This window comes from Macrosteles quadrilineatus, unplaced genomic scaffold (assembly GCF_028750875.1).
Source record: "Macrosteles quadrilineatus isolate MER2022 unplaced genomic scaffold, UCM_ALF_1.0 Scaffold_7__1_contigs__length_78375512, whole genome shotgun sequence".
In the NCBI taxonomy this organism is placed as follows: domain Eukaryota; kingdom Metazoa; phylum Arthropoda; class Insecta; order Hemiptera; family Cicadellidae; genus Macrosteles; species Macrosteles quadrilineatus.
The window spans coordinates 42,726,513-42,752,457 of NW_026542600.1; the positions used below are offsets into that span (position 1 = coordinate 42,726,513).

General features: G+C 34.1%; 1 protein-coding gene across 6 annotated transcripts in view; it reads right to left on the reverse strand.

Moving 5' to 3' along the window:
* The window catches only part of LOC128998701 (filamin-A), a 184,286-nt gene that overhangs the window by 36,937 nt on the left and 121,404 nt on the right, over positions 1-25,945 (reverse strand). For 4 of the 6 annotated variants that reach the window (XM_054424946.1, XM_054424945.1, XM_054424947.1 and 1 more), the window contains one exon: positions 342-482. In XM_054424946.1, the coding sequence (XP_054280921.1) occupies positions 342-482 (141 nt within the window). Of the gene's footprint in view, positions 1-341; positions 483-21,719; positions 21,985-25,945 lie in introns of those variants that run through there. The other 2 variants (XM_054424948.1, XM_054424949.1) reach the window with 2 other exon arrangements.

A 25,945-nucleotide genomic window follows, 5' to 3' on the forward strand; every position in this document is an offset into this window, starting at 1 on the left:
TGGATAACATTTCCATTACCAAATTCTAAAACTTTTAGATCACATATTTTGTTTAATTGGATTACTTCTTTTATATCATGGAAATACCTTTTAAAGACGCATATTCTATGAAAGGAAATTGCAAACAAATACTTAGCTGTAGTGAAAAACTATGTTATAAAACAAACAAAAGAAAACAACTCATTTGTGAATAAAACTTTTAACCTCAACTAAACATTCAATGTTACAACATACTAAATACTTATTGAGTGGTCAATTATTTCGGGAAAGTTATGTCACCTTAATCATGCAATAATAGTGTTGTAGAATGTTTCGCTAAAGAGGTAGAGTTATGACCTTACCTTGTACATGTTCTCCATTGTACTTGACGGAGAGTTCGTGAAGTCCTTCCTCTCTTGGGTCGTACTTGATACAAACTGTTCCATCTCTGTTATCTTCTATCACTGGCTTGTCCACATTCCCACTGGGCATCTTCACTTCAGCTGCAACAAACACAATCAACTATAAGTTGGCAGATTTTGTTTGTTTACAATATAAGCATTAAGAGTATTGTATCTTGCCAAAGTGACATTTACAACATAATGTGTTGTGTTTTAACACTCTTTATTACTTGTGTCTATTTTTCATTAAAAAAATTCATTAAAAATACCTACTAATATAATAATTAAAGCTGTATATTGCTTCAGCATACAAACAAAGGGTTTCCTTATACATTTTATTCTAGTTAGCCACAAATGAGAACAAATTATGACGAATTTGCATGTAGCAAACATAATCCAAAGAAGGTGACATTTTTTGAAAGAATTTTGTCTACAAAAATAGTTTTTTTAATAGTGTTAAACAATAATTCCAGAATTTAGCAATATAATCATACAGAATTTTTTGAAAGAATTTTGTCTACAAAAATAGTTTTTTTAATAGTGTTAAGCAATAATTCCAGAATTTGGCAATAAATAATGGTACAGAATAGGAAATAAATTAAATCTCTACACGACAATCTTATAATAATATACTATTATTAACCTCTTATAGTAAAATATGTCTCTCAATACTTTTGATATAATTATGTTGACTTATATTGTGAACATCTATAAGACTAAAAAGAACGAACATAAAAGATGAAACAACAGCAATCTATTTCAACCAGTCATCACAAGGCCGAAGTTTAGTAAAAAAGGATAGATAAATTTATTTTGATAGTTTATAAAGATTAAAACATTTTTCACTAATGAAATAAGTATTCATTTACGTTGGCAACTCAACCAATCTTAATCAAAAGCCATGAAAACTACAAAATAACTATGAAAAAACAACAAAATACTCGATATCGTAACTACCCGGCCATCCAGAGACATTACCTAGAGTTTTATAAAAAACCCACAGCTGCCGGTGCTAGGTTCTTTTACTCTCTGCCAAAAGACCTTGTGGCAAAATAATGTCAAACTCTTCAAAAAAGAAATTGAAGGCGTATTTAATAAAAAATTGTACTACTCTTTCAATCAAACTTCTTTACAACTATTTCTAGATATTAAGTAATCGACACCACAGTATTTATGTAAGTTATATATCATGAAGCATTTCTGATTCTGATTCTGAAATTTGGCCAACCAAACATAAGTTTCCAAATGATTTACGACTTAAAGCAACATAAGTAACGGACAAATCCTAATTTATAACACACGTTGAAGAGGTGAAGATTCCCTCTATTTACTTTCCATTATTTACAGTGTCTTGGCCTCCCGCCTATTGCCTACCCTTCAACATTAGTACAGGTGGACAAATGACTTAGATAACTATTTTAAGACTGCGGAGTTATCGTCCACAGCCTATCTTACATGCTTTACTATTTATATTTTTACACAGCGGAGAATGTGGTCTACTTGATTTGTTTATTTTTATTCATTTTGATGTCATTTTAGCCCACGAATTAAATATAACAATTCTATGTAACGGTAGAAAATGTTTGAGTACATTTTTTTCATGTTAGGCTAATACTAATTTGGAATTATTCACCAATCAATTAAGACCTTTAAAATGAGTAGGAATTGTAGGTTTAAATGCATAAACTAACCGGCAAAGCAAGATAAATTCCAATAAAGGTATAGTAGATGATAATGATGTTTCAATGTTAAATAATTGTACAACTTAAACATACAGTGTTAGAGATAACTTCAGATTGACACTGCGGAAAATTTTGCTTTGGTAAGAAAAGTTATTTAATACTTTACAAGTTAATTTATGTTGTCCTATAAGGGTTATTAAGGCAATATCAAATTTAATGTAAAACATAATACATGTTCAAATGTTTAAAACGGAACAATAAATTTAGTACTTTGTGTTCTGAATTTGTATATCTGTTTGTATATCACTAAATTAACCACACATTTCGAATGGTTTTATTTAATTTGTAAATCCTGTATTCGTAATTAAATACGCAAAAATATATTAGGTATGCCATAAATTGAAGATGATTTATAATAACCAAGCACAACCGTAACCGTCCACCAGGGACAACTTTAATCGTTCACCAAGCACAACTTTAATCGTTCACCAAGCACAACTATAACCGTTCACCAAGCACAACCGTAACCGTCCACCAGGGACAACTTTAATCGTTCACTAAGCACAACTTTAATCGTTCACCAAGCACAACTATAACCGTTCACCAAGCCCAACCGTAATCTTTCACCAAGCACAACCGTAATCGTTCACCAAGCCCAACCGTAATCGTTCACCAAGCACAACCGTAATCGTTCACCAAGCACAACTGTAATCTTTCACCAAGCACAACTGTAATCTTTCACCAAGCACAACTGTAATCTTTCACCAAGCACAACCGTAATCGTTCACCAAGCACAACCGTAATCGTTCACCAAGCACAACCGTAATCTTTCACCAAGCACAACCGTAATCGTTCACCAAGCACAACCGTAACCGTTCACCAAGCACAACCGTAATCTTTCACCAAGCACAACTGTAATCTTTCACCAAGCACAACCGTAATCGTTCACCAAGCACAACCGTAATCGTTCACCAAGCACAACCGTAATCGTTCACCAAGCCCAACCGTAATCGTTCACCAAGCACAACCGTAATCGTTCACCAAGCACAACTGTGCATTCTTGGTAATAATTAAGAAACGTGTTATCTATTAGAACGCAATGGAACGCAAATACTGTTTTTTGTTTTTCAAGTATAATCTTCAATTTTTTTAAATATCTTTGACGTTGGTGACACCCAAATGAAAACGACACGTCTATTTTGCCAATTATGTCGAAACAGGTTCTGGATATTCAAGTTCTTTTTTGACAGTTTTTAAATGTACTTAGACGTAAGATAAGTACCTAATCAAGTATATATCTTCAGTTAGAACAATAATAACTTGTTTTTGTTAATTTGGTTATATATATGCAATATATAAATTCCATGTATTTATAATTTAATAAGTTCATATTTAAACATTTATTCATAAACAAGCTGGCTCTTTGCTAAGGAGATTCACAATGTAAATTTTAATCTACGGTGGTATACAATACAAACCTGCTTCCTGCACAAATCAAAAGAACAAGTACAGGACACGAAAATATAGTCGCTACGTTGCACTGTGCGATCTAGCGTAGACCATTAAACTACCTCGGAAAGCCAACGTCGATCATATTTTGTCACTATTTTTTTAAATTAACTGATAAACTATTTTATACTGAAAACATATTTCTTTATGAGATTTCCGAGATTCTACGAGTGTCAAACACTTTGTTTGTTTAAGTTTTAACAATAATTAATAAGCAACTACAGACTTTGTGTCAAATGTATATTTATACATACAGGGTGATTGATATAAGTGTGCCAGCCGTTTTATTCGAAAACCATAAGAGATATAAAAAAAGTTAAATAGTAAGTGCCTTGAACTTTTTATTTAAAAAATTTTAGTAAAGTGGAAAAAATTATTTTAGCCGCCATTTTTCCAATATGGCCGCCAACTTTGATGTTTATTATAGAGCACCCTGTATTTTATGATGTATTCTGGTAGAAAATGTAATTTTAAGACGATTTTATTCATGTGATTTTTTTCATAAACCTAACCGTTTCAAAGATAATAATGGTTTAAGTTGTGAAATTTTGAATGGTTTTCGAATAAAACAGCTGCCATGCTTGCTTAGGCCTTTATCGAAACTCTTTCTCATGCAGAAATTTCAAAACTTTAACCATTATTATCTTTGAAACGGTTAGGTTTATGAAAAAAATCACATGAATAAAATCGTTTTAAAATTACATTTTCTACCAGAATACATCATAAAATACAGGGTGTTCCATAATAAACATCAAAGTTGGCGGCCATATTGGAAAAATGGCGGCTAAAATAATTTTTTGACTTGACTACAATTTTTTAAATAAAAAGTTCAAGGCACTTACCGTTTAACTTTTTTTGATATCTCTTATAGTTTTCGAATAAAACGGCTGGCACACTTATATCAATCACCCTGTATAATTCGATTACATATACAACCTTGGTAAGTTTGGAAGAAATATGTTCAGCTGTTTCGCGTGAAGAAAGTTTGAATTGATGTTGATCCTAAAGAGCTTCAACCCGCCCAATTAAAACAGTTATTTTATTGTCAATCTACAACGGTTTATTAACAAAGGTTCAAATACCTGCTATTAAGCAATCCAACGTTTATATATATATCGAGAGTCAGTCGACCAACCAAGTAAAGATCATTTTTTATAAAAAAAAGAACAGTCTAAATTAGTGTTACAACATGAACCTATTACAAAATGCCCGGGTCTACCACAGGTATTCTAATTTAGGTATCTTGTATTTTGCCAAATAAGAAAAACATGCCTGACAGGCACGTCTACCGCTGATTTTTCTTTTCCATTTCGTGTCCAAAACTATTTTACTGCAATGTGTGCAGTACTCGACAGCCTGCATCTCCTTGTTCCTGATTGATGTCTGTGGTCACTGCCTCTTGGGAAGCCAGGTCCTGACGCACCTTGGCTAGTTTCTCAGCTCTCTTCTCTTGTTCAGCTCAAACCTCTATCAGCTCTTCTCTAGCCTGTATCAGCACGGCTCTAACCTCTGTCATCTCTGCTCCAACCTCTGTCAGCTCTGCTCTAACCTCTGTCAGACCTGCTCTAGCCTCTGTCATCTCTGCTCCAACCTCTATCAGCTCTGCTCTAGCCTGTGTAAGCTCGGCTCAAACCTCTATCAGCTCTTCTCTAGCCAGTATCAGCACGACTCTAACCTATGTCAGCTCGGCTCTAACCTCTGTCACTTCTGCTCTAGCCTATGTCAGATCTGCTCTAGCCTGTGTCAGAGGAGGTTCTAGAATTATCCTTATCATGGAGTCTGAGCTGCTGCTTTTATCCGATCTAGTCTTCGACACCTCCATTGGATGAAGTTCATCAGGTAACATTGCGACTGGCAAAGGCTCCTCATCTTAGTCTTCAACGTCATCAACAGTCCAGCCTAGCTCAGGATGCATCCGTACGAAGTCTCGGTTCATTTGAACAGAAATGATATAACAAAAATATAACTAACAATTATTTTATTGAGTCTTTGATAATTTTTTAATGGGAATAAACAAATTATTTATACATTTCATTAGCCATCGTTTCTTTATATATTTACTGAAACTTAGGCAATATTCATGAAGAACTAAATGCGCTATTTATTGTATACGCTTTTTATATACGAGGGAGTAGTTTAAAGATTGTATGCAGATATATCAAAAGTGTCAAGAATAGCGAAGACTTATCACTCAGAGCTGTCCAACAACAACAACGCGACCACACGTGTCTTAAGTTTACAAAACGTCTCTCAAAAGCAGACCACTGAAGCAATTTCTTGGCAACGCTTTTGTGTCGTTTATGGTAAAACACTAATCATCTTTATGTATTTTGAATTTAACTGGAAAAAGCATTCTCGTGGAAGTATGTGAAGCAAGATCTTCGAATAGGATGTAAAGTAATATTGATAAAATAAAAGGATTTCCTTATCCAACCACAGTTGCTGGTTGACAACTAGTTTCGTTCCTTAGAACTTCGTCAGGTCATTGTATGCAACCACATCATCAATGTATTAATACATTGTGTTATGTCAGAAGATTCTTTAAAATACTGTCAAAATCACGATAGTCAAAACTAATCATGTTGAGCAAATGATTAAAATGGAATAAAAATTGATAAAACTGTAAAGGCTGGACAGCACTGTCTTATCACTGTCACTGACTGTATCAGAGGTTACTTCTTCTCTCCAGTGCCACCTGTATTTCAGTTTGTTTTGTTCTTCTTATTTTATGTTTTTTTATTTGTAGCTTGTCAATATATGTATCAAATATATCATCATTAGTTTTCGGTATATTTCAAACTCAAAATTGTTGTTTGATTCCTTAATATTAATATCCAGAATGTTGATTGCCTGCTTTTCTTCTAATTCTAAAGTCAACTTGAGTTTGCTATGGATGTTATTGAGCTGATATATTGATTGAGCATGTCTTCTATTTTCATCTACAATGGCGAAAATGTCATCAACATGTCGGTGATAAGTTGATATTTTAGCAAGCGTAACATTTTAAATGATTTCTTTCCAGTCAAATATTATTTTTGATACATATATTGACAAGCTCCAAATCATAGAAGTAAAAATAAGAATAACAAAACAAACTGAATACAGGTGGCACTGGAGAGAAGAACCTGATGATTCAGTCAGTTAATTTAGTCAGTGATAGTGATAAGACAGTGACAGTCCTAAATTTATTTATGGACAAATAAAACAATATATAGTTATACTTCTAGTGTCGTAGTTATTGTTACTCCTATTTTCCTGTTAATTTCCCACCTAACAAGGGTAATTACCTCGCTACCAGCGGATGAGATAGGTTATATAATATTTCTTCTTTCATAAAATATGTATTATATATGAATTTCCTACAGATTGCTCACGGGATGCTAAAATATATCTAAAAGCTATTTAACTACTCGTAAATTTCCCAAATTGTAGACCCACGGCGGAGATAAAGGTCTGCATGCCAATGTCCGCGACGAATCTGCTTTGCATTTTTTACTGTTAACGTCCAAACAATATTCAAAACGATTACACCTCACAATTTTAAAATCAATGTACGTATAACAACAATAAGACCACAGATCACACCACTTAAGGTCGATTCACACACATCAGTCCAGTCACAGTTCCGTTACAGTCCAGTTGCAGTCCAGTTACAGTCCAGTCACAGTTGCATCCGCAATTTCTCAGTCAATTGTCCGTCAGTTGGTTTCAGTCAGTCTTCCGTCTCTAATATTTGCAGTAATTTACAGTCAAAAAATTTAAATTTAAAACCTATATTCTATTAAATTATCATTGTCCATCTTGTTGATTGTTACAAACAGTACTCAAAATACAAACGCAACCATTTAAATAACAATAACACTATTTTCTAACCTCAAACAGTTCCGTCAGGCGTCCGAAAAATCAAAAAGTATCGTTGGAAAGAAATCTGAAATTGACTGACGGATGCCAGCAGAGTGACTGACGGGACTGCAACGGATGAGTGTAGATAGCGCAATAGAAAATCCATCAAAGAATATTTTTGTTAACTGTGACGTGCCTGAAGTGACTTTACTGTGACTTGCCGTAACTGATGTGTGTGAATCGACCTTTATACGGCATTATCGGTGTTTATTTGACTGAAAGATTTACTTTGTCTGGAATATTATAATCAGTATGCAAATTAAGATTACGCAAAGAGGTTAACTATAAATTACTTCAGTAGACACAGTAAATACACTGGTCATGCGGATTCATTTCATGTGTGGTGAAAGAGATACGTATGTTTTCATGTGGGGCTTAACCCACACAGCTTTCTCGGTATCATTAAAAATGTCAAACAAGAAATAATAGTTTGATAAAGTAACATAACTTCATTTTAAAACAATAATACCTGAAAAATACCCCCGTCGCAGAAAACCTGCAGACTAAGCAAATTTCCATTTGCCTGATTGGATTTACACTAAAATGTCTCCTTAAAATATCACATTTATTCCCTATTTAAATAACATTAGTTTAACGAGTGCTTAGGTTTGCTGCAACAGGGAGGGTAAAAATGTGTTTTTTGTAAAACGTTAATAGTTTAGTATGAAATGAATGGATTTTCCAAATTTGATCAAAATATGATCATAAACAAGCAAACTACAACAGTTTACTTATCTCCATAAGAATAACATGGGAATTTTAAATTTACAGTTTTTTGGAATTTTCTCCGTTACTATTAGGCGCATAATAACGCTTCAATATACTAAATTATTTGTTTTTTAAGCTCTACGAAATGGTTTGGAAAGAAAATGCTAAATTTTAAGTTTTTATGGTCAAATATGGGAAAAACCAATTTTTGCCCCATAAAACCCTGTTCCCATAGTCCGATTATGCTGGTTCACCAACTCGATCGAATAAACGTAGGTTTACACGTTTGTACCAAATTTCATCAAAATCGGATCATTTTTGCTCGAGTTATCGCGCTAACGGACACATATATAAATATAAATATAAATATATATATTTATGAATTTGAACGGATGGTGTTTTTGGTATCTAGGGACCTCAAAACGAAAAAGTAAATCGGTCCATGGTCCAGGTCTTACCATGAGGACTACGGTAATAGCTTATTCCCTATAGGGGAAATTCGCTAAAAAAAACAAAAAATATATACGTCTAATAACACTAGTAAAAATATATTTACACTTATACAGTTGATTCACAAGACTTCACAATACATATGAAAGTTGGTAATTGGTTCATTCGCCTATTGGGTCTGATGATGATTGGAGTGTCCAATGGAAATCGATCACCACTTACCAACTTTCATATGTATTTACCGTCTTGTGAATCAACAGTATAAGTGTAAATATATTATTACTAGTGTTATTAGACGTATATTTTTTCAGGTAATTTAATAACACGTACGATGCTGATCAAGAAGTTATTCAAAACAATAATAATACATCCTTGTGATGTGTGAGCGTGTTTTAGTGGCTTTCTATTCAATTGATGAGTTTTTTGCCGATTCACTCACCCTGCTCGTCATTTGTACTCTGTAAATATTAAATTTAAAATGTTTCATATTCAATTTTATGTATGAAGTATTGTTTGAATTATATTGACATGAACAATCCAGTTTTTTTTTTTGTAAAAGTTCACGACGGAAGGGGGAAGGTGTTTTAATTTCTGGAGACAATGTTTTAATATTTGATTCAAGATTTTAAATCGAGCTTAACAACACCTACATCAGAGACAAACTGGTGTACATCTCTGATTTATTCATTATCTGGCTGACATATCTCGATCTTTCACTCCCAGAATCACCGCAATTTTACATTTGACCAGGTATTTAGAGCTGTCGGTTAAAAATTGTGGAGATTTAACAGCTGGAGAAGATGGTGATAGATATGAGGAGTAAGGGGGTCGTCTGCAAGGCTGCCAGCCAAAAATAAATACAAGTCTCATGACCACTAGAAACATGGAAACAACGTATTTCTGGCGAGGGATTGCCTGTGGATCGTGTTTCAGCTCTCTGTCACGTCCTTTTCATATCAAGCTTGACTTGTTTACAAAGCTTAGGTCAACCTTTCACAGACGTTATCCCAACTCCAGCACTTTCATCCTCTGACATGTTTCATTGAACCTACAAGCTGATACGGATATGCAGCTTCGTTTATCGAAAGGACTTTGTATGAAAATAAATCTTCTTTCAAAACTCTCTCATTCAAATAAAAATAAGCTTCATTACAACATTTACGCGGATTACAAATATTTTAATCATTAGTTCTCTGAACACACACTCGTGCTGAACGTCCTGTACTAGCGGGGAAGAGCCCCTATACACATTAAGACTAGTATTGTAATAGTTGTTCAGTATAACTTTTATCACACTTAGATAAACACTTGTCAAAATCATTGTAGTTATAGAAATCATTTAAAAATCTAAACATTCGAGTAACAGACGCTAACATAGTTTCAGTCAACAATTTTTGACAGACGAAAAAGTATAAACAATGATACATAGGTATATTTAAAATATCAAATACAAGGGCAATGATACTAAATCTAAGGTATAGTTTATCATGTCTAAGCCTAATTTAGGTAAAGTGTTTAAATACATGAACGATATTTGTAGTACATTTTAGAATAATAATTTTGATTTGACATTAGAATCATAACGCGGACGGAAATCGTCTTCTCGTTGGCTAAAATAGATTTATTCTAATAAAATATATTATGTGGTGAGTAAATGTCGGGGTAATGTTGCCCTTGTGAGTAGCATGATGGTTGACTGGATTTGTACACCGAAACCCTCCTGCGACCCCAGCAGGTACATGGATGGTACATCATACCTTGTAGAACTAAATAAATAAAACTCGGGTGGAATAGGACATAACCGTTGATTCTACAAGGTATGATGGCCCTCCATGTACCGGTTATGTCCTATTCCGCCCGAGTTTTATTTCGCCCGGAGCCTAATTACTCCCAATTCGCCCGCGGTCCCAGATTATCCCCTATAATCCTCAGCTCTACCTGCGTCAGGAGTCCTATTCCATCCACGGAGGACCCCACCCACCAACCCCCAACTATGTAAAAGCCCTCCCCTACCCATCACCCTGTTATCCACCTCCGACTACACGGTTATTTTAATGTAAAGTTTAAACACGAAGTTTTAAGCATTAAAATATAAAGGGGCATATGCCCTTATTGATGTAGCCGTTGTAAAGATACGTTAAATCTTTATAATCTGGAACTTTCCTTTGCGTTGAAACGCTTCAACAGTGATATTGATACATGTTTACGACATAACAGATTAATAAAATTTGCTACCTATGTGCTGTTAGTTACTGTATGTTTGTCTCCCTATCCAAAATGTGCAAATAAGCAATTTAATTATTTAAAATATTGCGTTTAACGACAAACAGAAACATATGATAGATAACACTGCAATCCAAGACATGGCCAAACAAAGGCCACTAGTTAGCGGCTTCTAGTGTTAAATACCCAACTGCACACCTTTGAGTTTTCTTTATTATGCAATGTAAATAATTCACCTATTGGGTTTGATGATGATTGGAGTGTCGAATCGAACTCGATCACCATTTGCTATCTTTTATGTAAATTTATCGTCTGGTGAGATAATAGTATAAGAGCACAAATATATATTTTAAGTGTTATTAGACGTTTTTTTTCTTTTCGTATACAATGTAATATAGTAGTTTACGCAAGGAATACGTTAAGATAGTGTCGTTTACTTTATTTACGCAAGTTGCGTACACTACTTCAGTGTTACTGTATTTTGGAGTAGTGACAGTGTAAATGGACCAGTGTTATTAGACTATCTTTTTTTACTTTTCATATACAATGTAATGTAGTAGTTTATGCAAGGAATGCGTTAAGATAGTGTCGTTTACTCTTTTTACGCGAGTTGCGTACACTACTTTACCTACGACAATATTTTCTTATTAATAACCAGACAGGATGTGAATGAAGCGCGAGGGATGTTGACTTGGAATGTCCAAGCGTTGTCCGTGAGAAATAACAGGGGAGAAATAGCAGAGTTTCGCATTTTTCCAAGAGGCCCTCTCTTGGAAAAATGCGAAATAAGGTGATCGTTAAGGAAGAAGTAGTGTTGAGGGAAGAAGCTCATCGGTGTATTCCGGACGTTGGAAGCGAAAAAAGCTATTGCTAACGCAAAGAAGAGGGTTCGACAAGAAGACAGCATAACCGTGGCAAAGGTATGTTAACAATATCTTGAATAATCTTCTTCCTTAACAATCACCTTTCCGAGACAACCTCCGTTAAACGATTTACTACACCACCAGATCACTTCACCAGATTTATTCTCGCGTTTTTTAATAGCCATACCCGTTGTCAATAAGACTAAGCGCACCTCTATTAGTAGTTGTGTACTCCATCGCGATGTGTAACAGTCAACGGCACATATGGAAATGAGATTTAGCTCTCATCTCCCCAAAAAAGAAGCATACCGATGACGAATCCTGAATGACCGCCCTCTCTTGGAAAAATGCGAAACTCTGCTATTTCTCCCCTGTTATTTCTCACGGACAACGCTTGGACATTCCAAGTAAACATCCCTCGCGCTTCATTCACATCCTGTCTGGTTATTAATAAGAAAATATTGTCGTAGGTAAAGTAGTGTACGCAACTCGCGTAAAAAGAGTAAACGACACTATCTTAACGCATTCCTTGCATACACTACTACATTACATTGTATATGAAAAGTAAAAAAAGATAGTCTAATAACACTGGTCCATTTACACTGTCACTACTCCAAAATACAGTAACACTGAAGTAGTGTACGCAACTTGCGTAAATAAAGTAAACGACACTATCTTAACGTATTCCTTGCGTAAACTACTATATTACATTGTATACGAAAAGAAAAAAAACGTCTAATAACACTTAAAATATATATTTGTGCTCTTATACTATTATCTCACTAGACGATAAATATACATAAAAGATGGCAAATGGTGATCGAGTTTGATTCGACACTCCAATCATCATCAGACCCAATAGGCGAATTATTTACATTGTATAATAAAGAAAACTCAAAGGTGTGCAGTTGGAAATTTAACACTAGAAGCAGCTAACTAGTGGCCTTTGTTTGGCCATGTCTTGGATTGCAGTGTTATCATATGTTTCTGTTTGCCGTACAGAAACATACAGTTACCGTACAGTAACTAACAGTTCATAGACAGTCAATTTTATTAATCTGTTATGTCGTAAGCATTTATCAATATAGATAACTGTTGAAGCGTTTCAACGCCCAACAAACCCAAAGGAAAGTTCCAGATTATAAAGTGGTAGGGGTGATGGGTAGGGGAGGGCTTTTATATAGCTACATTATCCGGGGGTGGGTGGGGTCCTCCGTGGATGGAATAGGACTCCTGACGCAGGTAGAGCTGAGGATTATAGGGGTTAATCTGGGACCGCGGGCGAATTGGGAGTAATTAGGCTCCGGGCGAAATAAAACTCGGGCGGAATAGGACTACACGAGAATGGTTAATAGATCTAACACGCACACAGAAAATAAAAACTGTATAAATTATTTTCTTGTCCGTATTCCCATCACACTTTATCATGGCTTTAGACTGTCTAAATAATTAAATACTGAATAAATGTCAGACATTTAGGGATTTTGGCGCATTTAAAATCTAAAGGAGTGTTGCTTCGTCAATATTAGTTTTCAATATATTTACAAAGGTACAGTCTTACCAGTATACTTAAGTTTTTTTAAGTCAGCAAGAATATAGCATCGCAAATAATCTGTTAACTTATTTACATTGGTTTTAGTCTTGCTTTTTATTTGAAAGGTCTGGAAAAATCTTTGTGAACACACAACTTGTCTATAAACACACTTTAATGTCACCGTTTCATTCATACTTTTTTTATGTTTCTTATACAACGCGATGTAAATTTTCTGTAAGACAAATATGTTTACTTACCTTATAATCCAACAAACAGCTCAAATAGGACACATAGGTTGTTTACATGTTTCGTGTTGTATCCGTCATTGTAAAACTTTGCAGTTGGATAAAATCCTTGTCATTGTTTACTAATAAACATACTTCACGGACGGGACGAAGACGTTTTACGAGTACAATCTACCAATAGGCATTCAACTCCAATGTTTTTAAAATGGCGGATACAAGCCGAAACATGTAAATACCCTACGTGTCCTATTGTAGCTGTTTGTCAGATTATAAGGTAAGTAAATCTATTTTACCTACGGACGTTTTTAAAGTAGCCGTTTCAGTTCAGTTCTTAGAATTTAAAAGTTTCTTATAACAGTTTACATTGTTTACTTTAATAACATTATAGTTTTACTTACAACAACTATTATTGTTATGTATGGTAAATTTATTAATGTTAATTATTTCAATGTTGTCATTTTGATACTTACTGATTGTTATTGATGTAATTATTCACACTGATTGTTATTGTAGTAAGTTATTCACACTGTTTCTTGTTGTTGCTATTGATGTTAATTATTTACACTGTTTCTTGTTAATGTTACTTTTTTCACAATGTTGTAACTGTTGCAATTTTAATCAAACTGTTCACCACCACCACCAAATGTCTTACTCATTTATTAATGTTCCTATTGTATTATCTTGTTGCATGTAAATCTTGTCTATTATTTTGTAAAATGGCGATTGCCGTCAAAATGAATAAATAAATAAATAAAATAAACAACACGGGTAACGGACCAATGAGGTCCAAGGATTGAGAGCGAAGAAGTAAAATTGTAATGATTCGAACTTCAACAAATCAGCTGTTCAGGACAATTTAATTGTTGAGTGGTGCAATTAGTGTTTGGCACAATGTTTCGTTGCACCACTGTCAGTGGCAATGAGAGGTTATACACGAAAACATAACATCTCTTAGAAGTTATGAGTAGTGGTTTTTAGTAATTAAAACATTGTCGTAGGTAAAGTAGTGCACTCGCCAAGGCTCGTACCTTAAATTTTCTACTCGTGTCGTTAACAATATCTCAACAATTACTATATCACATTTAATATAACAGCTCAGGAGCTAGAATGGAAATGAATTATAATAGTAAGACGTCTTCCTATTTTTTCAGCTATATTCATTTAGGTCTACATCCTCATATACAACAAGAATATTCCGCTCCATTCTTCAAACTAACTCCGATGTCTCTGATTAAGCATTACAACTTGAACATTACGCAAGACGACTGGTTAGATCTCCCTGGTAATATACAAGTGACTGCCAAAATGTTGGAGATTTTTAATTCTAAAAATCTAAAAGTTACGGGTAAATTGCACCATGCTTCAGAAAACTTAAATTTTCCGCCTACTTCATGATAAATTTAAGTAGTATACGATGTATAAAGCTTTGAGCTAAACAAGTTCGAATTTACAATTCCAGAGACAAAATATTAATTTAGTATTTAGTTTATATAAGAGGGTAATTTTTTAAGTAAGGTCCGTTTGTGTCTATAGCTCTTTAGTTCGCGTGTATGCCGCAACGAGGCACGTTACCGGCATCATTTGTAAACAGAACGGCTCCTTTGCAGTTCTGTAACTGACGTGCACTTTTGCTGTGTTTCTAGAAAATATTTATAACTATTGAATCTCCCACTGCATGAAAAAAAAACAATTGCTATTCTCAGAGTGTGCGCAAAAATACAGGGACAAGTCCGATTCACGCAAAACTGTACCATAAATTAATGTAAACTGTGGAGGTGTTACAATACACTATTACAATATTACTGTAGATACATATTACTAATATTATTTATCAATTTATTATAATACATTTTTGTCCTAGGACGCTAGAAACGAGCACGGAATTGATTTTCACATTACTTCAGGCTAGACCTAGGGGTTGCGGCATTATCACATGGATAAAATCCATTTGTGATTTGGCGGGATTTGAACCCGGGACCTCTGGAACCGAAGTCCCGTGCTCTAACCACTAGACCAGCTCGCTCCCGTATTAATACCATATTATAATAATATAGATATAATATCCAATATTATAGATATTACTGTAATATTACTGCATTCTATAAATTATTTTTAAAAAAAACATGTTAAAATAATGATTCCCGCCGGTCTATCTGCCCAAATAATTGATATTCTGCATTACTTAACGTTAAAATTTAAAATAAAAGGTTATTACCCAGAGTATAAGTGTGTAATCAACGAGATATTATGACATTTTCATTCCAAACAATTTATATATTTTATTCAATCATTCATTTAATAATTAGTTGAAAAGACATACGTTTCCCAGGACAGTTGTGGAGTTTAAAGTTTAGTTTTAAGCCAAGAAAAGTACGACAAACTAGCGATGTCAACCTGAAGCGCAGAAGAAGAGTAGGGCCTATGTGACTTTAGTTGAGTGATCAACCTCGTATTATAGACATGATGGCATCGAACTACGGGTATTCAGCTGGAATGTTTACTAAAGTAAAGAAATTACAGCATAAACATAACGTGTGAATCGAGGTTTGTGTATCAGGTTGTTATTAAATTTTCAACATTTTTTTACTTAAAATATAATGAACAAGTTAAGTATTTCTAAAGATATTTTATTTTAAAGAATTCTAGCAATTGAAAGGAAGTAAAGACAACTTAAAACCGCGAACTCGAAGAAACCCAATGAATTATATTAAACTAGAGTTCGTCCAGTGATCGAAAACTCGACCAAAAATATGTAATGTACAGACTTCTCTATTTTCATCCCACGCTGTAAATAAAATATGTGATGGCAATTTCTTCCATTTGTTTTGATTTTTTGTTTATGTTTCGTTGTTATTTCGTCACCAGCATGGCAACCCATAAGGCCCATGTTTATTTTTTAACATTTTAAATTCATTTAATTTTTTAACATTTATTTTTAGCCTATTTTAATTTATAAAGGGATTCTGCACACCTACAGAAAAAATCTTTCTAACAGTGTGCGTAGATTTTCTCGAAAAAAAGTTTTAAAGAAACATGCTTGCCTATTAACATATAGATTCACGCATATTTTTGTGTTGTCACATGACTACGTTTAAGAATTAATTCAACAAACGGGAATGTAAAAGTATCAAGCTTTTGATTCAATATTTATTTTTGGGAAAACAATTTTAATAGGATTTTCAAACCAAAGACTCCTAGAGTGAAATCAAAACGAAGTGAGAAAATGAAAGCGGTTTCAAAAATGAATCATATGTACTCAGCGGGTTCTATTTTGGGATCCTTATCCTCAATATTAATAGTTACAAATATTTGTCATGTTTCAGGATAAAATGATACCAAGTTTCAGAGTAAGGTACATCTACACTCTTTATTTTAATAGCGCGATTGAAGACGAACCACTCCGTGGCTCCAAGGGTGATAACGTCAACATTCTCCAAATCTATTTATTATTCAATGGACAACAGGTGCGGGATGCAGAAATATTTATTTGTCGCTTAGTGTAAATTACGAAACAGGCCAGAGTGAAAAATTACCGGAAATAACACAGAGCTCTGCGCTCTCCGCCTTGGCAGGCCGCGTTCAATCTGTGGGAAGCGTTTCTTATATTACTTTTACTTTGGATATTATTCTCAGCAAAGGATGAAACATACCTATTATATTTTAGGTTACATTAACACTATCCTCAGCAAAGGATGAAAAATACCTATTATATTTTAGGTTACATTAACACAATTAACATAACTAGTGTCAAATACCTAATTTCTTTAGTAATTTATTTTATTATCTACTATGTGCATTAATGTTGTTAGATTTGAATTTTATGTATTATTTGTAGCTTTGCAGCTAAGTAATCAAAAAACTATGAGATCCAAATAGTAACAAATCAAGCCTCAGTAACTTTATACAAGTTTTATTAATAAAGTTTCCTTCTGTCGTCATGTACTTTTTTAATTGATGAGGGAAGTTAGAATTAGCAGATTCAGTGTCAAGAAAAATCATGCACATAGGTCATAGGGATATTTTTGTTTAATACACAGAGAATAAGTAAAGAGCAATAGTAGCAAGAATTAGAACAATAATTATAAATAGAAAAGAATACGAATTATATTTACAGTATTTTTATACACAATATAGACTGGGCCTATCAGGATTATTTTTTTTCGCAATTATCAACCCTGATAAACTATTGTTTACTCTCTTATCAGTTAAATTATATGGGCACCGGGGCAACTCTAGTGATTATTGCCCTGGATTGAAAACCCGGGTTCAAATCCAGGCTATCACCAATGCAAATTACCTATGTTATAATGCTTCGACGTGGTGGTTGAAGAAAGACTGACCAAGGCAGTAGGTTAGGTTAGGTTAGGTTTATCTGTAGGTGCATTTATCTAGAACATAAATTATGTCGTCCATGTAGAACATAATTGTCTCTATCCATTTTGGATAGAGAATAGATAGCGACCTTCAGTTTTCAAGTTTTTGTAAACCCTTCAAAATGAGGTGTTACTTGCAGGGGGTTTACATTTAAAATATTTTAGTTGCCCCAAAATCCCCCCTTTTGGGGGGACACTCAAAAATTTCAAAATCATAAAATGAAACTTCCTGCCAAGATTGCACGACCACCAAAAGGATATCTCTGTATATTTACTTGGAAAAATATTAGATGGGGGGGGGTCTTGACTTTTTATTCACCCGTATTTAAGGTACCTTTTGAAGTTCAGAATAAAATTGACTTGTTTCATTACTGTTAATGGTGATGTTTGCTCTGTTTCTACCAGCTTGTTTGGAAACAGCATTGAAAACAATAACAATAGCACAAAAAAACGTCAGCAGTTTCAAAAATAAAACTGCCAAAATCTTCAAATTCAAAACTTTTGAATCTCGAAACTTGGTGATCGAATCTCGAAACCGAAACTTTTCCTAAGTTTTGGTGGTTTTGAGATTTGAAATTCGGTTTTGACACATCAGTAGCTTAAACCATAGATAAAATGAGTATAGACATGCTTAAACGTCTTCTTTTTGCCATTAGTCATCACCCTGACAAAAACCTGTTTAGAGCAAAACATAGCATATCTGTAAAAAGGTAGCCTTTCAGAAGAAATTCCAGAATTTTTTCATAATTCCCTGACTTTTCCCTGACTTTTCCAGACCAACAAAATTCCTTGACTTTTCCATGTTTTCCAGGTTTTCCCTGACCGTACCAACCCTGTGTTGTAAAACCAACCTTTTTCAATTATTTTCTGATATGTGATACAACCATAGGTCCGACAAATACTGTTTAATACCACACTTTAACGTCTGCATTGTGTCTAAACGTAACAATGCATAAAAAATAACATATGTAGCCTATCTAAAACAAGAAGTAGTATACAAAATCGACTTTTTTATTTGATGACGACGACGAGTCCATTTTGGGGACAACTTTGGTAATGAATTAATCATCAATGTGGCTAAGAAATTCATGTATTATTCTAACGCACGTTTTAAATTTAAGAGTGAAGTTGAACCTATATTGATACTTGAACGGTTTAAAACATTAAGACAAAAGTCTAATACCAAAGAGGTCGACTAACTATAAAGCTATCTCGAAACATTTCAACAGGATTTTAACTGTTCCCTTACAAAACGTAAAAAATGCCATTGGCGTAAAAAAAAAAAAAAAAAAAAAACAGTGTTAGTTATTTTTGGATTTACATTTGATTACACTTAATTGTACTATGCTATTTTAATTGTATTAATAGATGATTGAATAAATAAATTTAAAAATGTAATTCTCTTTGCAAAATGTATAATTCTCTTTGAAAACATTTGGGTTTAATTTCGTCAATAATTTAGGTAAACCTATTTAAATTAACTGTAAAGTAACTCACATTAACTCTACAAGACTGCGTTACTATGGTATCATGGACATTTACCCACTTGTAAAGTAAATTGCACGCACTTGCAGTGATTATAAATATTTAACACCTTTGTTGCCTGTAGTATTTTTCATGTGCAAGTTATTACGATACAAAACACTTGTAATAGTCATCTTGGGGTAGTCATTTTGCATAGCGACTTTACAAAACTTTTATTTGAACAGTTTCGACTGTACAATCTGAACTTAAACAACACGATTCCATGCCAAAATCTATATTTTAAAGTAAAAATGCATTAATTCCTTTTAATTCAATTTTTTGATTTTAATGAAATATTTTAAGACTAATGTGACGTAATTAGAAATTTCCATTCTACGGGTTTGAATTTTATTGGCATTTCCTGTAAAGAGAGTCCACTTCATTTTTCACATTATTTATTTTCTTCTTGAATACATAAACGTAAATATGTTTATTTATAAAAAATATATAATTAGTCTCTCCAGTCTCCAGACTATAAAAATTTTTACTCTATATTTTACAATCAAGAATTAATTCGATTTTTACCTCAATATAATAATAAAATACCAAAGTATTTTAGTATTACTTAATTAAGTATTTTTTTTTTTAGTTTTATGAGGGGATTTGCGAAGTTAATTTTTAAGTTATTTTATTTTTTATAGTCCAAAAGTGTACAAAGCCAGAAAATGAATTGAAATCAAAGTCAAGGTACAGTAGTAATGTTTATTGAAGTAGTTTCAGCAATTAACATTAATTTCCTTCTATTCATGTTAAGTCTAAGGTTTTATACAAGTTTGGTCAGTTATTTGAATTTTTTCCAAAATGTAAATTGCTTCCATTGTATGACCATGGTACATTAAATGTTTGTATAAATTCGTTTGAAAACAAATATAATATTAAAACACGTGGCTGTGATATATTATAGAAACTAGGAATATTTCAGTTTTGTTTAAATACCGGTTGATTTATGTTCTATAAGGCTTAAAAGTATCTACTTACCGAGAGGTGGCTTATTGAGTACTGTATTATAGTTGGAGAGATTTCTACCAGGGAACAATTGCAAGGACGTAGTATAATTCTACCCTTTATAACAATTTGCAATGCATCGGGATCAAAATAGACGTTTGGAAGATTGTTATCAAAATAGTCGTAATTACAAGTACTATATATTATGAAAGGAGTAAAGACCTTTAATAAATATTGTTTTACATAATATTTTGTATCTCAAACAGAAAAAAATCATTTGCTACCACTATAAATTAACTAATTGCATTTGTTGTGAATCTATTATTTTGTTGTTAATTTACTTATTCCATTTTGCACAAGATGCATAAACTTGAGCATCTGTTTATCTCGCCTTTGTTCTTGGCCAAATGTTTGCAGTATTCATTCACAAATAATGGGGAGGGATGCCTTGGCGCCTAAATCTGACATGCTCGGTATAATGCGCGGGAAAACGTGATCCATGAGTCAATGAGTCATAGGATTCTATAATTATACGCAGGACTGGCTGGACAACCCCCGGCTACATTTATGGTTGTAAAAATAAGCGACATCTTCGAGAGGTCTCGTGAAACTTTTCTGGAGACGGCGCGCAACCATCACATCAATCCGTGACATCATCAAACTAAAACCATAGCAACCACGAGCAAAACTTGACGAACCCGTGACGCAATCGTTTAAAAGACCAAGCATCTACGTCCAAGGGCTACCGTCATATGCCGTACAAATTGTATACAGCCTACCATACGTTTTATGCGATATTGGAACATATTATTTATCTACCACATAAATACGATTGTTAAATACATAAATGTTTTGTTTAACATTATGCTATTGAAGTCATCGCTTTAAAATTGTTAGATACTGACCAATTTATAAAATTGTTTCATATGCTAAGAGTATAAAATAGATGTTTACCAATTTTTTGACTAGGAGGTAACTTAGAAAATGATATTTCCAAACCTTCAAACAAAACACATGCATAGTCTTGTGTGTCATCTGAACACTTTGAGACTTGAGAAACTAAAAAGCAGTTTGTCTGGGGTTGGGTTGACAACATTTTTATCGTTGGGGTGCTTAACTCTAATCCGTGACGTTTACAGTGATTCCACCCTTAAATATTATACTGTATACAGTTTGAGCAGGAAACACGACAGTAAACATTATGCAAAATTGAGGGAGGATATGTATAGGAAAATAAAACTACTTTTATTTTTCTGTGCCAGTAAATTAATTATCATTACTTTGACTTAATCTCTTATCTCTTATAATCGGCACGTCGGATTCATTATCAAATAACATTCTCGACCCGACTACACTTAACCTACAAGACTACATTAGTACCTCGGAGCGAGTAAGCGCAGCAGCTACTAGGGGAGGACGGCAGGAAACCCACGTACCTTTGCGAGAGTTACAGTAGTATTGAACTTGGAAATTGAGAGGCTCAAAGTCGATGTTGGGGTTTTCGAACCCGAGCACTGGTTCGGAGGCACACGCGTAACACACGACCGCTTCTTCTCCGTCGACCTCACTGAGTGTGACGACTTTGAGGAAGGGCCTATACAGGGAACACCACTCTGACCACGTGGCTTCAACGGGCTCGACCAAGAACATGGTCAGTCGCGGCTCAAGCGGGGACTCGTCACAGTCGCAGCGTGTCTGTCCTGTCTCCTACTGGACCCCCTCCCTCTCCCACCCCCTCCACACACACCACACCGACCTAGGGTCTACCTAGGGTAATCAACAGGTGATTGCGAAATGCAACTGTCAACGTCAAACGATACGATCCCATCAAGTAACGAGGGACCTCGAGAGCAATTCAGACATCACGATCTGTTCCACACAGTTAAAACACGCAGACACTCTTCAATCAACCGGGACATCATATTCATAAAGGGAAAGAATCAAAAAGTCACTCAGACGAGTGAAGGGTTGTATCGAAGGGTGTTTGTTTGTTTACATGAGCAACAATGAACGAACGGAGGCAGATTGCCAGAGCGGATAGAACAATGTGGGTCTCGGGCGTTGCGCCAGCCCACCTGGACCTTTGTATTCCACTTAACGTACTTTCCTCTTTAGACAAATTCTATTCGACGAATAGAATTTAGGAGTTTTCATTAGACAAAACGATTTGGACTCATGATTTTTTTACACTCCCCACTTCATACTACATTTATTTCTCACTTACTTAGTGTTTGTAAATATTAAATTTCATCAACTTGGATTTCATTTAGTTTATTCTTTTGAAATCACGTCATAGCAAAAATAAGTTAAATTACTACTGCAATATGAGGCACGTGTGGTTTGGTAAGTCTGCAGATTTGCTGCGGCGGTGGTATTACTTAATATGCGTAATGCGTAGAGAAAACTTACGTTACAAGGATTCTTCATCCCTCTTAAACAAATATGCGTGGGAAAATAATTAAAATAGTCCTACTTTACAAAATACTGCGTGACAAAAGTCACATTTGATTAAACTTCATTGTCCATAAAGAGAACAACCAAAATATCTCGCATCCTTCAGTAAAAAATAAACCAGTTAAGTTTTTATGAGAATTTATGTTTACCTTTACAGTACTTGTGCACATGTTGGGATCAAACCTTGAAGTTATTAGTTCCATTATAGCCTACCAAAATAAATTTTCAATCAAACGCTTCAATTTATGAGTGTCATGTATGAGCCTAACAAATTTAACTGTGTGAGTTTAAATACCTTTGTACCGTAGTTCTGAAGAATTCAGTAGTAGATGTAACCTCGAACAGAGTTTGAGCTTCTGGTGTGGAGTAAATATTTTTTAAATCGTGCAGTTAATAAAACAGAAAATCTAACACTTAAAAATATTACGGATTATACCAACTTGAGCAAAGACACAAGATGTTTTGGTGGATCTATTAATTTATTAAAGAAGATAGTTTTACCCTGGAGTTCGACATCCACCCAGGATTCGTAGTTAATTTTTTCTTGTATTACAAGCTAGCAAAAACTAAAACTGTATATTTACTAAACAAATTAGGTTTAATGTTTTTTATTAGTTTGTTTAAAGCAGTCCAATTATTAATTTGTCGAACCTCTATATTGTATCATAGAAATGCTTATTTAATAGTTCTTAACGTTACTTAAATTATTTATTACCTAAGACCAAAAGTCTGGTGTTGAGAATAGTATCCGTAACAACTTTACCGTTTATGTTAATCCTTAGGTTAGTAAGTGATATTAAATAAACAATGGTAATAAAACATTCTTATTGGTGTCAGTCCTTAATTAGTGTCATGATCTTGGTAAGTTGGAAGGTGAAACACAGGAAATGTTCCTGAACTACTTATCAAAACGTTGCGACATAATACGTTGGAAGCTGAGCCCAGAATAAGCCGAGTAGAAGGTCCTAATGAGACTAGCGTTAAATAATTACGCTTCATTTAGCTCCTGAATCTATGATGGGGTTTATTCGACCGACACATCCCAATGATTCGAGGTGCCAAATTGGTGGTGCGCAAGTAGTGACTTCCGTATACGCCTTCGGACTCTTTCAGCTCTTGATATCGCAATAAACAAGAATCACCCTAATGTCCATTGAGCACACGCGCCGGGTTTTGCCGGGAATGCAATTAGCCAGAAGGGGATGATGAACGGGTCACCTGGTGTTAGGCTTCTAGCCAACAGCTCACTTATCTTACTTTTCTCAACGCTTAATCAAAAAATTAATCCCATCTCTTCCTCGGAATTCTGTTGTTTCATCCGTCAAAGGATAGTTCGGTCACGGTACACATTCGTCTCGCCGTACTTCGACCATTCTTTTCGTTTAAACTTGTTGATCAACGCCAGTGATGAATTTAAAAATAGCAACCTATCCCTGTTACTATTCGTACATTCGTTAGATCACAAGTTTTAAAATTACACCTTAACCGTTAAAAAGGTTAATTAAGATGGGGAAAAGGGATGTTACAGAGAACCCTTTATTGTATTAAGTATAGAGTAATTAAGTATGAGTATAGATAAATTAAGTAATTAAGTATTAATGGGGTTGCACGTGGGCGTATTTTAACCCAAACATGAGTGAGGGATGAGTGTAAAGTAGAGTGAAATGATAAATTGTAGCTTATTTACTGATTAGGATCAGTTTTTTTTTTCTTCCGTGTGGATAATTTATTAGATGCCCAATATCTAGAGACAGCTAGGTTAAGTTTTAAACCATAAAAGTTATTGACTTTTTTAAGTTCGAACCGGCGACCTTTTGATTATCAGACGAGCACTATAACCACTCAGCTAACCAGGCATTATATGGATGATATCTATACCTATAATACCCCCACCGCAGCAAACCTGCAGACTAAGCAAATTTCCATTTGCTTGATTGGATTTACACTAAAATATCTCCTTTAAAAAAATCACAAAATTATTCCCTAATTAAATAGCATTAGTTTAACAAGTTCTTAGGTTTGCTGCAACAGGGAGGGTTTAAAAGTTTTTTTTGTGAAATGTTAATACAGTATGTAGTTTAGTGTGAAATTAATGTATTTTCCAAATTTTGTCAAAATATGTTCATAAACAAGCAAACTAAGTAACAGTTATTAATTCTCCATAAGAATAACATAGGGATTTTAAATTTACAATTTTTTGAATTTTCTCCGTAACCATTAGGCGAATTATGATTCTTTAATATACTAAATATTTTGTTTTTTATGCTCTACAAAATGGTTTGGAAAGAAATTGCAAAGTTTTATATTTTTAGGGTCAAAAATGGGGGAAAAACCCCCCGTTCCCATGGTCTGATCATGCTGGTTCATGAACTCGTTCGAATAACGAACTCGAGGTTTACACGTTTATACCAAATTTCATCAAAATCGGATCATTTTTGCTCGAGTTATCGTGCTAACTGACACACATATATATAGTTGTGTATAGGTACCTCTGGGACTTCAAAACGAAAAAGAAAATCGGTCCCGGGTCCAGGTCTTACCATGAGTACTACGGTAATAGCTTATTCCCTATATGGGAAATTTGCTAAAAGGCAAAGCCCTCACTGACTGACTCACTCACTTACTCATTACTAATTCTCCTACTTGCCATTTACCTAGGAGATTGAAATTTGGTACACTGATTCTTTAGGCATTAAATGTAAAAATACCCCCGCCGCAGCAAACCTGCCGACTAAGCGAATTTCCATTTGTCTGAATTGATTTTCAGTAAAATATATTTTAATAACATTAGGTTTAACGAGTACCTAGGTTTGCTGCTACAAGGAAACTAATAAAGTGTGTTTTTGAGTAAAATATTGATAGCTTAGTACAAAATAAATAAATTTGCCAAGTTTGATCAAAATATATCCATAAGCAAGCAAACCACAACATTTGACAATATTCTCCATAAGAATAACATGGGAATTTTAAAATTACAATTTTTTTTATTTTCTCCGTTACTAACAATCAAACAAAAATACTTTTATATAATAAATTATTTGTTTTTTTTAAGCTCTTTAAAAAGGTCTAAAGAGAAATCGGCAAATTTTGTGTTTTGAGGGTCAAAAGTGAGAAAAACCAATTTTTAACCCATAAAACCCCCCGTAAAGCCC